Below are 14497 nucleotides of genomic sequence, written 5' to 3'. Positions count from 1 at the left end.
ATAGCCCGATATTACGTTATGTACAAGCCTTGTCCTACATTCTTTTGATTATAAATTGTAACGTAGAAAGGAATTGCTCGTTGATCTAGAGTATACAATTCTTTATATAATAGTAATATAACCAGTATAATACTTTGACAATACAATTCAAATTTGGATATGGAACTCAAAAACCTCACAGTTTTTATTAATGTTTGTCAATTGTGCACGTTTTTTTTGTTATTTTTCTTCTTCCTTTATTTCTTTATTTTTTGTAACACTAACTTGACTTGACTTAACAAACCTTGATTGATTAGGTGATAAAAGTGGTGGTAGTTGTGGCGCTGGTGATCTCAAGATGTACATTTGATTTTGTCCATTAATTGTGATACGACAATAGCTTTTTATGGAAGGACGCGCTGAGTTTAATAATACTTTTCCTAATATATATATATTTATTTAAGGTTTTTTTTTGTTTCTAATGTTGGACAGTTGCTAAGATACACACGGTTGCTATGGTTGTTGTCTTATGATTTTTTCTTTTTTCTTTCTCTTTCTTCTTTTGTTTTTCTTAAAAAAAAAGTAGAATTATGAACGATAGTAATCATCATAGTAAATAAAGCCCCAAAAAAGAAAAAATTGAAACATTTTTTATTTATATTATCAGGGGATCATCATTCGTGAATCTTTGTGATTATTAGAAAATAAAGTGTAAATTAATCTTATTGACTAAAGCTATTCTTCACTTTTTTTTTCAATTACTAACAAAGACAAATATTTGGTCAAATTCATTTCAAAATAATAATAATAAGCTAGTTTATAATGGCCATCGTATTGTCATATTTCTCCTTTTGCATCTTTGATTTCAGAGGTGAAATTCTTCAAAAAGGTGAAAATCTTGCTAGCCAATAATATTTTCCAGAATATTTTACCATTTTTTTCGAATATCGACGAATATTCACGAATGATGACCATTGGTAGTAGTTTGGTCAATTTACTCTTTACAGCTATTCAAAAAAAAAGTGATTGATTTATAAACGCATGCAGACTCTCAAATTCTCAGAATTAGCTTAGTCCAACCAGATATACCATAGTTTTTTTTTTATTATAGATGTTGTAATAGTGGGATTTCTATGGGTTGTGCCTTTTTAGACCCATATTAAGTAAAAAAGAATAAAATATGAACAAATGTTTCTTTCAAGGCGGATCATTAAAATAAATGATTAGAGATTTTACACACTAAAAGATTTAAAACAAAGCAAACCAAAGAAGAAGAAAAAGAAAGAAAAAGAAACATGTGCGTAATGTTTTAAAACGCAAATACTAATTTTTTGTTTTATTTTCAAGATGATTCAATTCAGGGTACATGAATACTTTTACTGTAATGTATACCATATATGCGATATACTGCATTGTCTATTGGATAGTGAATATGTTATATTCATGTATTAAACTATCCATTTTTATGAGACCAAATTAAATAATATAAAGACCCTTCTTTTTGGTTTGTTTGATCTGTAAGTACCTGACTATTGAATCTATTAAAGGTAACTGTAATGACACTATAACTATACGTAAATATATAAAAGTACTTCTTTTTTTTCTGTGTATAGTATTATGATCGAATTGGCCAGGTCTCTCTGCTATAAAACCAATCCAATAAGATTACTGCTACTAACATTATTGCAACAAAATATTGAAGCGAATTAAATACTAGTATAAAGTGATAGCAATAAGAAAAAAGAAAAGAGTAATTGTAATAATGATGATTCATAAGTCTTCTTCGTTATTTCTTCCTATTAACCGTCTACCATATTACATCATGAATCTCTTATATATAAGTGAAATAAAGTCAAATACATTAATGTATATTTAATGCTTTTGTATTTCTATAGAGTAAGACTATCCAAATACATCTTGGTACCTAATATATATATATATATATATGTATATATGTATAAATCCATAAAAATAAAATAAAAAATCATCCTACATCAGGAGAAATGACGTAAATTTAATTGTCTAAATTAGGAAAAAATAAAGATCGTCATTTCTTCATCAGCCACCATCCAGTGAAGACAAAACGTATATAAGCTGCTTAATCTTTGCACCTGAAGAAAAATAAAAAATAAATAACTATTATCATCAGTCAATCAACTGCACAACACTCTACCGTACTCTACCGCACCTTTATTTATTCTTATATAACCCATGGGTTCAATCGTCTCCTGCCTATCCGGGCTTGTTCGATCAGTAGCCTCACTACTGACAGGACTTGTCAGCGCTGTAGCCAGTAAGTAAACTGAAACAAAATATACTATTATAAGATTTAAGTTAGTTTGGTTCAATTGAGATATTTGAATATCAATGATGCTAATCAAAATCAACAACATATAGGCTTCTTTAGTATGATCGTCAATGCAATCGTATCCTGTATAACAGGCATATTCCATGCCATCGGAAGACTCTGCCCCTGCTGTTAACTTGGGCCATGAGCTAACGTGAAGCTAACACAACCCAACAAAGTTCTGTTAACTCATGGCCAAATCACAATCAATCAAACAAACACAAACAATCCTACTTTATTATATTATATTATATTCTACCCTTTCTTAATATTGTACTTCTTACAAATGCACTTTTATATATATATATATATACTTTACATACGATCAATTTTTTGATGTGTACCAAAACTACACAAAAGAAGAGAGATCATTATGAACAAGTAACACACACCAACAAAACCTCCCCTTCCCTTCTTGTATATTTTATTCCTTATTAAACATATGCACATTTATATGTACAATTCAATTAAACCAAATAAATATAAATATCTATATCTATATATCAATTATCAATTATCAATTCAATATTGAGCTTGATCTAGTATGTATGTTTGTAATGTGTATATATATTATATGTATTCACAAGCTTTCTGGCCTTGGGTTAAATTCATAATCATGCCAACCATGTCGATCAAACTTTTTCTTTTTCTTTTTTAGCTACAAACATAAGAGGTCTATAAAGTCTAGAATATATTGTAGATTGAACTATTTCCTTCCTTCTCATACTTCTAATTCCCATTCGCACATACACACAACAACGACGGCGACGACAAAAATCAAGATATGGAAAATTGTTTTGCTAATGATCAATCAACCCAAAAGTACGAAGCATATCAAATACCAAGTCTTGAAAAGCACTCGAATGGTGAGAGTAACTACAAATAGCCTACTATACTATACTATACTATACTTTCTGCCTTTCTATATATATATATATATATATATATACATTATTTGTTTTCTAATAATAATTGTAGAACATACCACAAGCTCAGATGAAGACGAAGACAACATGATGTCCAGTCATCTACTGCGTTTTAGTGAAACTATGGATGACAGGAGAATTTCTTGTGACGGAACACTTGCATTACCTATCAAAGACAATGAAAAGGTCACACGCTATTCAACAGAATCATTGTACAGCTACAGTTTCACTCCTCTATCTCGAGATCTGGCTTGGGCCAGAGAAAAGAAAAACATAATGGCCAAAGGCATTGATTTTATTAAGCGCATGCGCGGAAAGATAGACCAAGGTCAATACCAATACCAGCAACAGCTCTTACACCAAAGTCAAAATCAAGATCAAGATCAAGATCAATGTGTTGACAAGGAACAATCCACAGCATATTACTACACACCTGCTCAGAAACGACGCGAAAGTTGGAATCCACAACCAACCAAAAGTATGCTTTCGGATTACGCCGAGCCTTCTTCATATCTTGGGTCTCCACATTCGCCTATGACAATTATAATGAATCATTCTGTGTCAGATCCTTTTTCGACTATCTCTAATTATAGCGTACCACCTCAACACAGCATCGACAGTCATAATTCGAGATATATTGTTCAAGCATATTCTTCCATGCCAGTCACTCCTTCTTCTTCTACTTCTTCTAACTCTACTTATACTTCTACCTCTACTTTATCTTCATTTTTATCCTTATCTTCTTCTCCATTGTCATCTTTATCATCGCCGTCATATTATTATTATTATTATTATAATCGTCACAAAAGGGCACTCCATACCCCAACACGTTTCCTCCCCCAAAACCAATCGGTACTCACGACCAGTTCGGACGGATTGATATTGGTGTTTAATGATGTAGCGTCTCTCTATTTTGGAATTGATAAAACATATGTCAAGAAATCCATCTTGGGAATATTGGAAGAGCCCTTTCGACAACAGATCAAGGGAGTTCTCAAACGGCGGAAGAATATGTCAAATATATATTATCTTCAATCCAAAATCAACCGAGAAAATAAGTCTTCCAAAGGAATTGTACTCGTTTGCGGTACTGTGGTAAGATACATATGAATATACATATATCTGTTATCTTCTGATGTGAATTATAGGTCCCTATCCTCAAAGTAAATGGCAAGAGTTCAATTGCCTCACTGTGGTTAAAAGAAAGAAGAAACGATTCTGGTAAACGGGTGTATATATGGATATTTGAAGAAATCTATGAAAGCTCTTTATCGGTTTATATGAATTCAGAGGTAATTAAAAATTAATTTAATAGTAGGAATATTATCATTATTACTTTTTATGAGGAAGAGGAAAAGAAGTAGATAGGTAGATAGGTAGATAGAGGAAGTACACCCAATGCGTTTGTCAAATTCCAAAAAAAAGCATGATATGTGAATTATGTATATATTTATATAAAGAGTAATGTAATATAATATTTCGATCATACACACACATGTATTGCCCTTTTTTTTGGTTTTAGTGCATCATTCAAAAGATATCTGGTGAGATGCAAGAACTGTATGGGTTTGAAGAAACCAATATTGTTGGAAAACACATCAGTGTATTGATCCCAGACTTATCTCCTGAACCAGATGTCCAGTTTGACACCGGTTCTTTTGATAAAATCAGGCAGCTAAAATTCTTTGCCAGTCGATCGAAAAACAACATCTGCTTTCCAGTCATGACTAACCTACAGCACAAAACTCCTGACAAAGAAGAATGTTGCTGTAGATCTTCTTCTACTTTTACTACTACTTCTACGTCTTATTTTTCTTCGTCCTGTAGTGTTTGTGGTGCTGGAGTTGGGGATTCAATATCATGTGTATTAAAGATCACGTCCCTTCCAACAATATCTGGTCTCGTTACAGTGCATGACAACGGGATCATCCAAAGCATGAGTCCTGTACCGGCGAAATATCTGTTTGGATACACACCAGACAGTATTGTTGAGCAAATGAATATAAGCGTCATTCTTCCTCAATTTCCCCTTTTAATGAAAGGCCTGAGGCAGGAACAGAAACAAAATCGAAAACGAGAAACAAAAGAAAAAGAAAAAGAAAAAGAAAAAGAGAAGGAGTTGGGTGAAAGGATGATAAACAACATGATGTGCCGCAAGATTCTAGGCCAAATGACAAAACATTCGGCCAGTAGTAGTAATAGTAGTATCGATGGTGATGATTGGCTGATGAACCAAGACAATGATTTGGGTGGGATCGACACAAGCCAAACAAAGTATTCAGAAGCTTCGCTGCCTGCAATATTTGCTGTTCACAGAGATGGTAGTAAATTCGATGTCGAAATACAAATACATCTTGTTGAGTTATCCGAAACAAGTTTGACTAGTATCTGGGTCACTTACAACCGTACGCATGCTCTATCAAAGCCGCAGAAACAGCCGAAATCCAGACTGTCCAATAACTTTTCGGTAGTTCGTCCTATGGAGACAGTCAAGGAAGAGCAAGTCCAAACGATACCCAATACACCCAAAGTAAGCTTACTACCCTTTATTACACTTTTATAGAATAAGATAATTGATTGTGGAGATAGATCTCCAGAAAACCGACATTGACTAGCCAGAATTCTGGAATCAGATCATTTGCATACTTGTCAGAACAAAAACGGACCCCCATGCTGGTGGGATCTTGTGGCCCATCAGTAGAAACGCCGCAAGATATGATAAAGTCCGAGGTGGTTTGGCATCCCTTGGACGATTACGTTATACTGAGTACCTTGGGTCAGGGAACCTACGGTACTGCCCAACTTGGGTACCGAAAGGATGATGCTGAACAGGTATATAAATAAACAAGTGAAAAAAGGGGGGCCTGTTTTTGTTTTCTTATTCTCCATATTTTGATATAAGATTATGATGTAACTCTTTATTTCTATATATAAATATGTATATATGTAAAACGTGGGCTGTTGGGTATAGACCAAGGTTGTAATCAAAAGCATTGATAAGGCACGAATTTTAGTTGAAGCTTGGACTAGGTAAAGTAATGGGTCGTTTATTTTTCTAGGGAATTCTAATGATGTGAATGATTACAGGGACCGTCGAGTGGGTCTGATACCAACGGAGATACACGTGCTGAAAACACTACAGAACAATCCGCACAATAACTGCTGTCGTCTTTGTAGGTTAATATTATAGATAAGAATATGATAGTAGAGATTGAATTAGGGGTCTTGATACACAGATAAATATTTACCTTTTATCTTCATCTTTATTTTCTATCTTAGTGACCCACATGGAAGACCAGGATAATTACTATGTTGTAATGGAACTTCTCGGCGATGGAATGGACTTATTTGATTATATCGAACTGAACGAACACATGACCGAAAAGGAAATCAAAAGAATCTTCCGTCAGACGGCAGACGCTGTTGGACATCTCCACCAGAACAGAATCATTCACCGTGACATCAAGGATGAAAACATCATTCTCGATGGTTCTGGGACGGTCCAACTGATTGACTTTGGTTGTGCAGCATATTCTCGAAAGGGAAAAAAGTTTGACACATTCACGGGAACACTCGAATACTGTGCGCCCGAAGTATTAAAAGGTGTTCCATACGAGGGTCCACCACAGGACATCTGGAGTCTGGGCATTCTTCTGTACACCCTCGTCTACAGAGAGAATCCGTTTTATTCGATTGATGAAATACTTGAAGGAGATCTTCGAGTGCCGCCTACCGAATTTACAGGTAATTTCAGTATTTTTTATTTTTCTTATAAATATAAAGGCAGAAAGTAAGGATAACCTTGGTTTCCATGCTGATATATCCTTACTGTGTTGCTACGTTATTGTGTTGCTACGTTATTGTGTTGCTATGTTACATATATTATATATTCATATTCGTATTTTATACTACACCGCACCTACTTCCATACCCATACCCACATTTCACCACACTATGATATGACATATATATATATATATATTCCTTTGGTAAAGGACATATGGGGCTGTTGTTGAATATGCTTGAAAGACGGGTAGAAAGTAGATACACCATTAATCAGGTACTGAGTGATCCTTGGTTAGAGTTGGACCACACTTGAGTTTATTAAGCAGGATACAATGCACAATACGCATTACACACATTACACACGTATCTGTATTTTTTTTTGCTCTTTTCTTTTTCTTTTTCTTTTGTTTCATCATAGTAATCTTAACACCTCTAAGTGACTCAAAGTCATATGTCCTGAATAAACACTGTTGCTGTTATTATTATAATTATTAATTGATTGATTACAAGGCTGTTATTCTTTCTGTCTTTCTTTGTTTGCTCAAGAATCTAACGCAAATTGCAGTAAAGATATTCAAGGTACTACACCCAGCAGAGGGTTGATTAGTTAATTGGTCTTCTTACCTTTCTTGTTTGCATAAGCAAGTATCCAAAAATGATATTTTTTTGTCTTTTTTTTCGAAAGCCAAATATAACATTGAAAGTTAGACTGCACATGGATTTTGTATATCGTTACATGAAAAGTGTTGATTTATTTACTTATATAAGAAGATAAATATAGATATAAAGGTATAGTGCTGAGGTAATACACATCTCTAAATGTATATGTATTTATATTCTTTTGCTTTGCTTGCTCACTTGCTTGCTTCTTTGGACTTCACTAGATTATATGTAGTTTAAAGTTTAAAGTTTTGTAGACTAACCAATACGTGAGATATAAATACACAAAGAAGAGGTCACTATAAGTATCTTCTCTCCAAGATAGATATTATATATATATATATAAAGTTAATATGCTTTATTATTTGAATATTTGATATGTGCTTGTACACAAAAACAAACAAACAATCAAATAAATAAAGAGCAGAAATGAGCAGAAAGGAACAAATGAGAGGGGTGGAGTAGTTGTACTCGACAGATGATACAATTTACCAATTGCCGTACCACCATTTGCTACACGCTTGAATTACAACAAAATACATACATACAGAAAGAAAGGATGTGATTATGAATTTGGTCACAGACAAAAAAGAAGAACTATCATATGCTTTCCCTGTGGTTGTGAATTATTTCTTCGCTTATTTCAAGGTAACCCAGCACAGAAAATTGTACGGAATACAAACGGTAGTAATAAGAGCACTTTATAAATAATAACACTTTGCTAATTTTATACTTTGTATATTACAGACACTTAAGAGGAAGAAGAAGAGGAACCAAATTAAAAGGAATTCAATACTTCTGAATAACTCTTGTAATGAAGGGAGAGAAAATCTTACTCCCGAATAGACAAGGCTCAGTAAGAAAAATAAGCTTGAAAAAATAAATGGACTACCCTTGGAAGATGGCAAAAGCTAAAGGAAGAACTTTTGACTGGGAATATTTTTGTCTTTCTGTTCTATTGTATTGATTCAAATTGGGGATATTATTGACTTTATGGTTATATTCTTGGAGTGGAGCCTAACAGAGTTACCTTGACTAACCGACCCCAATGACAGTGACAATTGGAGAGTAAAGAGCCATAAAAAGAAAGACTACCTTGATCCAGTTTTTAGCCAGTCCACTGCTTCTATTAACCAAGTTTGATCCATACTCTGTCTAGATGACTCACGACCTTGTATATTTAAAAGCACATGATATATTCCCGTAAGACATTTAATGTGGTCTTCGAAATTATAACCTACCAATAGTCTTCAAGAGAGCAAGCCTGTCTCTTGAACAATTGAAAGATATCATGGATACAGTAGATATCAGTTCACCTTTAATCTGTTTAAACCTCCGACGATGTCCTTTTTTATCTTCACAAGCATTAAATATATATTGATAGCTATATAGTTTAATAAATTGTAAAGAACTATTCTCATTATAGCACGGTGTGTATGCGCGTGTATATGAATGAAGGTATTTTGAGAGGGGTGGTTTCAAGATATTTTGCTTTGTTGCTTTTTGGTAGTTCCAATAAAAATCGAGAAGAAAGAGAGTCGTGGACGTACACTGACTTTGCTGAACACAAATAAGATTATCATTGAGATTTGTTATTGTGCTTATCTTTTTATCAAATATATTTATTTGATATTTTTCCGATATCAACTCAATAAAGAAATTCTAGTTTTCTGAAAAAGAATGTTCATCACCAAGGTACCTTCCATCGAGCATTCTTCTTTTTTATTGGTTTTCGAATGGGATCCGGGATTGATGCAAGTCAATCAGCGAATAATTGTCTCGGAAGATTCTTTTTATTTCTTACTTTTTCTTTTCTTTTATTCTTCATTAGGGCAATTAGTAGTTTGTTTGTGTGTTAATGGCATGGTAATTACTACATAAAGCTGGTCATTCAATACCTGTATATTATGTTTGAAGAAAAAGAAAAGGAATTAACCAAGTGCAGGGCAGTGCAGTACGGTACAGTGCAGTATAGGATCGAGTAACTAGTAATAATATTATTTTAAAAGTGGTTACAAGACCCTCTCTATCTCTACTTAGCTCGTGTGGTTTAGAGTTTACCAGAGAGAAATTTATAAAGTAAGCGTAATTTGATTTCTTTGAAGACAGTAGTAAATGTATCCCCCCCAAAACCCCCCTTTTAAATTTTAAATTTAAATTTTATATTTTATATTGTATTTTGTGCATACAACAGTTGTGCTCATGACGTACGATCATAATCTTTGTGAAAATTGGTTTTGTCTTTTCTCTTTTTAATAATAATAATAATATATATATAATAAGAGGATCAAATATTCTTATTTGATTTGACTTGTGAATGGGTGGCATCAGGTCGGCTTTAAAGTTCTCCAGCCTCTTTTAATTTATCCCCTTCCACTCTATATACATCTCTTAACCCCTTCTTCCCTGCCGAGAATAAACAACATACATATAGATATATAGAAAATATTTAAAAATGAGAAAATAAATAAAAATCGATCGTCATTTAGATTGACATTTTGGTTATGCACTTTTACATGGGGTCGCTGGTTACATACCTACATATATATATATATATATATATATATAGGAAATGAAGAAGGAGGGAGGTGGAATTGGGGGTGAAAGGGGATGAAATATATAGATATGGAAACAGGAAAAGACAAGTGCTACCCTGTAGTCAAAGCATCGGCCACGTTTGGTTGACTTGTGTACCAATATAATATTTGCCTCTCTTACTTTTTTTGGGTGATATTTTATTTTATTATGATTATAATTGTAATATTTCTTTTCCTTCTTATCTTTTTTTTCTTTCTTTTTTTTATTACTATTATCAGTATTATCATTGTCATTATCATTACCCTTATTTTATTTCCTCTTCTCATACCTTTAGTTCTTCTTCTTCTTCTTCTTCTTCTTACTATTCTTCATAGTTTCTTTCAATGGACCGCATCAGATCTTCAGCTAAAATCACCATTCATTTGGAGAACAGTCAACTTGTTATGCACGGCAGCCCAACTGAATCGTCTGGGTGTGTCTTGCGTGGAGTACTTGAAGTTAACTTTCAAGAGTCGACAAAGGTGAAGTCTATCCGACTAGATTTCTCGGGAAAGAGTATAACGTGTTGGCATACAGGTAATAAAAAAGCAACCAAAAAAAAAAGGCAAATCATTAAATCAATAATGGTGGTTACTCATTATAATTATCATATAATTATTATTATTTTTAGGAAGTACCTCTCTTGATCCTTGCGATGCTTCTTACCTCGACGAACGCGAGTTGATATCCCACGCATGGTCATTTCTTCCGCAGCAATCCAAGCTACACCAAATGAGCGCAGGAAGTCACTTTTACGAATTTGAGCTTTTACTCGCAGGAAATCTTCCCGAGACTGCATATGTAGATCGGTACTATCAAGCCAAATATCAACTAAAGGCTGTGATCGAACGCTCAAAGTTTTTGCCCAACCACACTGAGAGAAGAGATGTTCGAATCTGGCGGCAACTATCAGGAGTCTCGTTTGATTCTAGCCCTGTCTCGGTGGCTGGCCAGTGGACAGATAAGCTAGACTACGAAATCAGTACACCTACAAAGCACTACTTCCACGGAGATCAGATTCCAGTCACACTAAGTGTGATTCCTCTTTCGAACGATATCAAAGTACGGCATTTGACTTGGGTTCTCAAAGAGTACCTGGTCTGTCGGTCTACTAATCGACTGGTCCGTAAAACCGCACAAACCCACTCAAGAGTCATACATCTCTCGCACGACGATGAATTTGGAAAAAAGAACACCGACAGTCAGCCAGATCTATTTGTGAGCTGGGTAAAAGAACTAGCGATCCAGGTGCCAAGGTCACCTGATGCGATACAATGCGATGTACGAAGCAAATCTGTCTCTGTTCGCCATAAGCTCAAGTTTGTCATCTCGCTCCAGAACGCAGATGGCCACGTGTCCGAACTTCGCGCTATTTTGCCCATAGCAGTTGACTGTGCTGTAAATGACAATGGACTGCCTGCATATGAAGAGATTGGCCGTACATCTCCTTACAACCCTCTAGCCATGACTGCTCTTCTGCAAAACTTTGAGAGAAGTCAAGCATTAACATCCTCCCACTCACAATCACTAATATCATCCGAGCAGAGACCTTATGGACCGTCTGATACTTCCTTGAGTAACTCAAGTGCAACACATTTGCCGTCCTACAGTTCTCTGTTTACCACACCTTCTACAGTTTCCTGATTCAACAGATCACAGCTAATTTACAAGAGAGATAGAGAAAAGAAACAAATTGCTCAATAGAAGAGTTCTCTCTGTATTTCTGTCTGTCTGCCAGTTTTACTTTTATATTTACTTTCAAGTAATAGTATTTAATATTTAATATTTAATATTTAATATTTAATTTTTAATTTTTAATTTTTAATTTTCTTTTTTGTACTGTACTGTACTGTACTGTGTTGTATATAATGTAGGAAGCATTTGCGCCTTAAAGAGAATAGTTGGTTATAATATATCCTTTTTATTCATTTAAATATATCTTTTAATCTTAATATTCAAAAATTTTAGCTCATGCAAAACCAATCTAAGAGTCTGAAAATATACTTTACTTTGATAAAACGGCTATATTTGTTACAACGATACTATTTATGTTATATGATACAAAGGCAAGACTTCTTCTTCTTATCTCCATCTTTTGCTTCTATAAAGCTTTCATCTACAAAGCAAAACATCACAAAGAAAAAAGAAGAAGATTTCAAGGCATATTTTCTGTATTTTGTTCATGCTCTTATAATGTAATTGCTTAAACATTTGGAACAGCTTTGATCTCCAATATTTGAAAACAAACTTAACCAGCCCAAAATTAACAAGAGGACATTAATAACCCTTCAATATCTATCTTTCTCCCCCGTGCCTTTTCGTTCATTGATATACAAGTATATATTAGTATATTAGTATGGTACAGAAAATACAGAATATACAAAATATTCCCACACAAATTAAAACTGGTGATAATTTACAGCCAGGATTTATGTTTCCCATCAAACAAACAAATTACCCACAGTCGACCAATCTACCACTACCGCTACTATTACACACACACACACATACACAAGAACACGCACATATATATATATATGCACGCACAAGCGCATACACAATACATATACTTCATACAAAAGGGTCATCTGCTGAGTACACTCTTACTGGTCACATTGACATCAACATCAATAATACACCACGCCCCTGCAAGAATGTAGTGATCTGTACCTGCACCTGTACCTGTACCTGTCACAATCAAAATCAAAATAAAATTCAAAATAAAGGACAAAGCTCAAAGCTCAACACAGTGTATTGTATGTCAGTGCCCTCTCCTTTGGAGCCTTGATCCATTGGTTGTTTCTTTTTTCTCAACACATGCAATAACACCCAACACCCAATGGATACCAATGCTACTAAACACAAAAAGAGCACGCCCTCGTACAGACACGTTGCCAATTGAGTTACACTAAAGAAATAAGCAATACAGTATAATACAACATGCCTATAGAGTGTTGGTTTTAAAGACGTACCTATCAACAACGGTTTGGGTCAAGTACCATCCCAAAAACCGTAAGATTTTAGTGGGGACAGGCTGTTACACAATCTAGCCAATGTGTATCCCCGTTAGGTACACCGGTGACTGGCTATTACGTCCGGCTCGCACTAATAAAGTTGTGTGTGTAACTGTGTTTCGCCTCCTTTCTCCTTTCCCTCCACCATCCGCCCTCACCTCACCTTTACATGTATATAATTGCTTGGCTTGTTGATAATTAAAGTGAAAATGAAGAAAATCATGCAAACGCGGATAAATAACTTTCCGCAATAATAATTTTATTATTTCATATGTGTATATAGATAAATATATATATATATATATATCGGGAGCATTCACATCTTTACTCTACACCATCTTGCAACTTTGGCAAGCGATGATTGCTTTAAGATCATTTAAAATATTTATAGCAAAGAAATAAAGACATTGTTAGCCAAGTCTTACAAATGGCCTAAACTCGCCAACATTCACCACAAGAAGATCTTTGCCCTTTTGTCTATTCTTCAATGATCGGTACAGAGCACCTACAACTACTGCATGATAGCCTTTAAATGTGGCCGTCAATTTAGACGGATCACGGTTGAATTTTTTTTTTATTTTTTGGTCACCAATACCCTTTTCCACTAATACAAATTATTAGTTCTTTCAAGGTGTATTAATGTATTATGTATGTATCACCCTCAATTATGCAACTTCTACTTGCCTTTATCTTTCGTCTGGAAACGTCTTTTTTTTTTCTTCCGTTTTCTTCTATTTCCTTTTGTGTTTTTTTTGTGTTATATTTTCTGCCGCTTTTCACTAATGTGTTTACCATTTCTTCACGCGCTCTCTGTACACCTTGATAAATCTAGAGATATTTTTGTCTCTTTATTTATTTTTTTATTGTTTCTGAAGTGCTTATATAACGTTGATACCAACTTTTGCTTACTCTTACTATTTTGACTTATAGGAATAGCCATTATTTGTTGCTAAAGGGCATTTAAGACATCAGTATTATTTTTACAATAAAAAACAGCTCTGGAGTATCTAAAATAAACAAATTATAACTAAAAATAATATTTCATTTGTCTAATTGTTTTCGAGAATAGTCTCGATCTCAAGTAAAAACACTGTAGTGCATAAACTTTTATAGCTTGAAGTGACAGCATCCAATGATATCAGTTTCCGATTTATTGGCTACCAATAATTTTTTATCTGAGTTTTATTTATTTATTTTATTTTATTTCA

The 14497-nt window shown here is 34.1% G+C and overlaps 4 protein-coding genes across 4 annotated transcripts; 3 read left to right on the top strand and 1 right to left on the bottom strand.

The window, feature by feature from the left end:
• Positions 1-2190: 2190 nt before the first annotated feature.
• Positions 2191-2462, top strand: PHYBLDRAFT_151567 (hypothetical protein; the record flags this gene model as incomplete). Its single annotated transcript, XM_018432704.1, has 2 exons — positions 2191-2272; positions 2377-2462. 2 exons carry the CDS (start codon positions 2191-2193, stop codon positions 2460-2462), a joined length of 168 nt encoding a protein of 55 aa, XP_018285352.1.
• A 3460-nt stretch (positions 2463-5922) lies between these two features.
• PHYBLDRAFT_118542 (hypothetical protein) lies at positions 5923-7351 on the top strand (the record flags this gene model as incomplete). The annotated part of the gene is made up of 5 exons (XM_018428641.1): positions 5923-6084; positions 6230-6282; positions 6340-6425; positions 6532-7005; positions 7248-7351. 5 exons carry the CDS (start codon positions 5923-5925, stop codon positions 7349-7351), a joined length of 879 nt encoding a protein of 292 aa, XP_018285351.1.
• A 3268-nt stretch (positions 7352-10619) lies between these two features.
• On the top strand, positions 10620-11919 carry PHYBLDRAFT_174352 (hypothetical protein; the record flags this gene model as incomplete). The annotated part of the gene is made up of 2 exons (XM_018437236.1): positions 10620-10812; positions 10907-11919. 2 exons carry the CDS (start codon positions 10620-10622, stop codon positions 11917-11919), a joined length of 1206 nt encoding a protein of 401 aa, XP_018285350.1.
• Positions 11920-12326: 407 nt separating this feature from the next.
• Positions 12327-14229, bottom strand: PHYBLDRAFT_174351 (hypothetical protein; the record flags this gene model as incomplete). The annotated part of the gene is made up of 7 exons (XM_018437235.1): positions 12327-12391; positions 12883-12963; positions 13093-13183; positions 13618-13653; positions 13715-13893; positions 13970-14107; positions 14199-14229. The coding sequence occupies 7 exons, from the start codon at positions 14227-14229 to the stop codon at positions 12327-12329; spliced, it is 621 nt and encodes a 206-aa protein (XP_018285349.1).
• Positions 14230-14497: the final 268 nt, after the last annotated feature.

Source organism: Phycomyces blakesleeanus (assembly GCF_001638985.1).
Source record: "Phycomyces blakesleeanus NRRL 1555(-) unplaced genomic scaffold PHYBLscaffold_30, whole genome shotgun sequence".
In the NCBI taxonomy this organism is placed as follows: Eukaryota; Fungi; Mucoromycota; class Mucoromycetes; order Mucorales; family Phycomycetaceae; genus Phycomyces; species Phycomyces blakesleeanus.
This window is presented reverse-complemented; position numbering and strand designations above follow the sequence as displayed.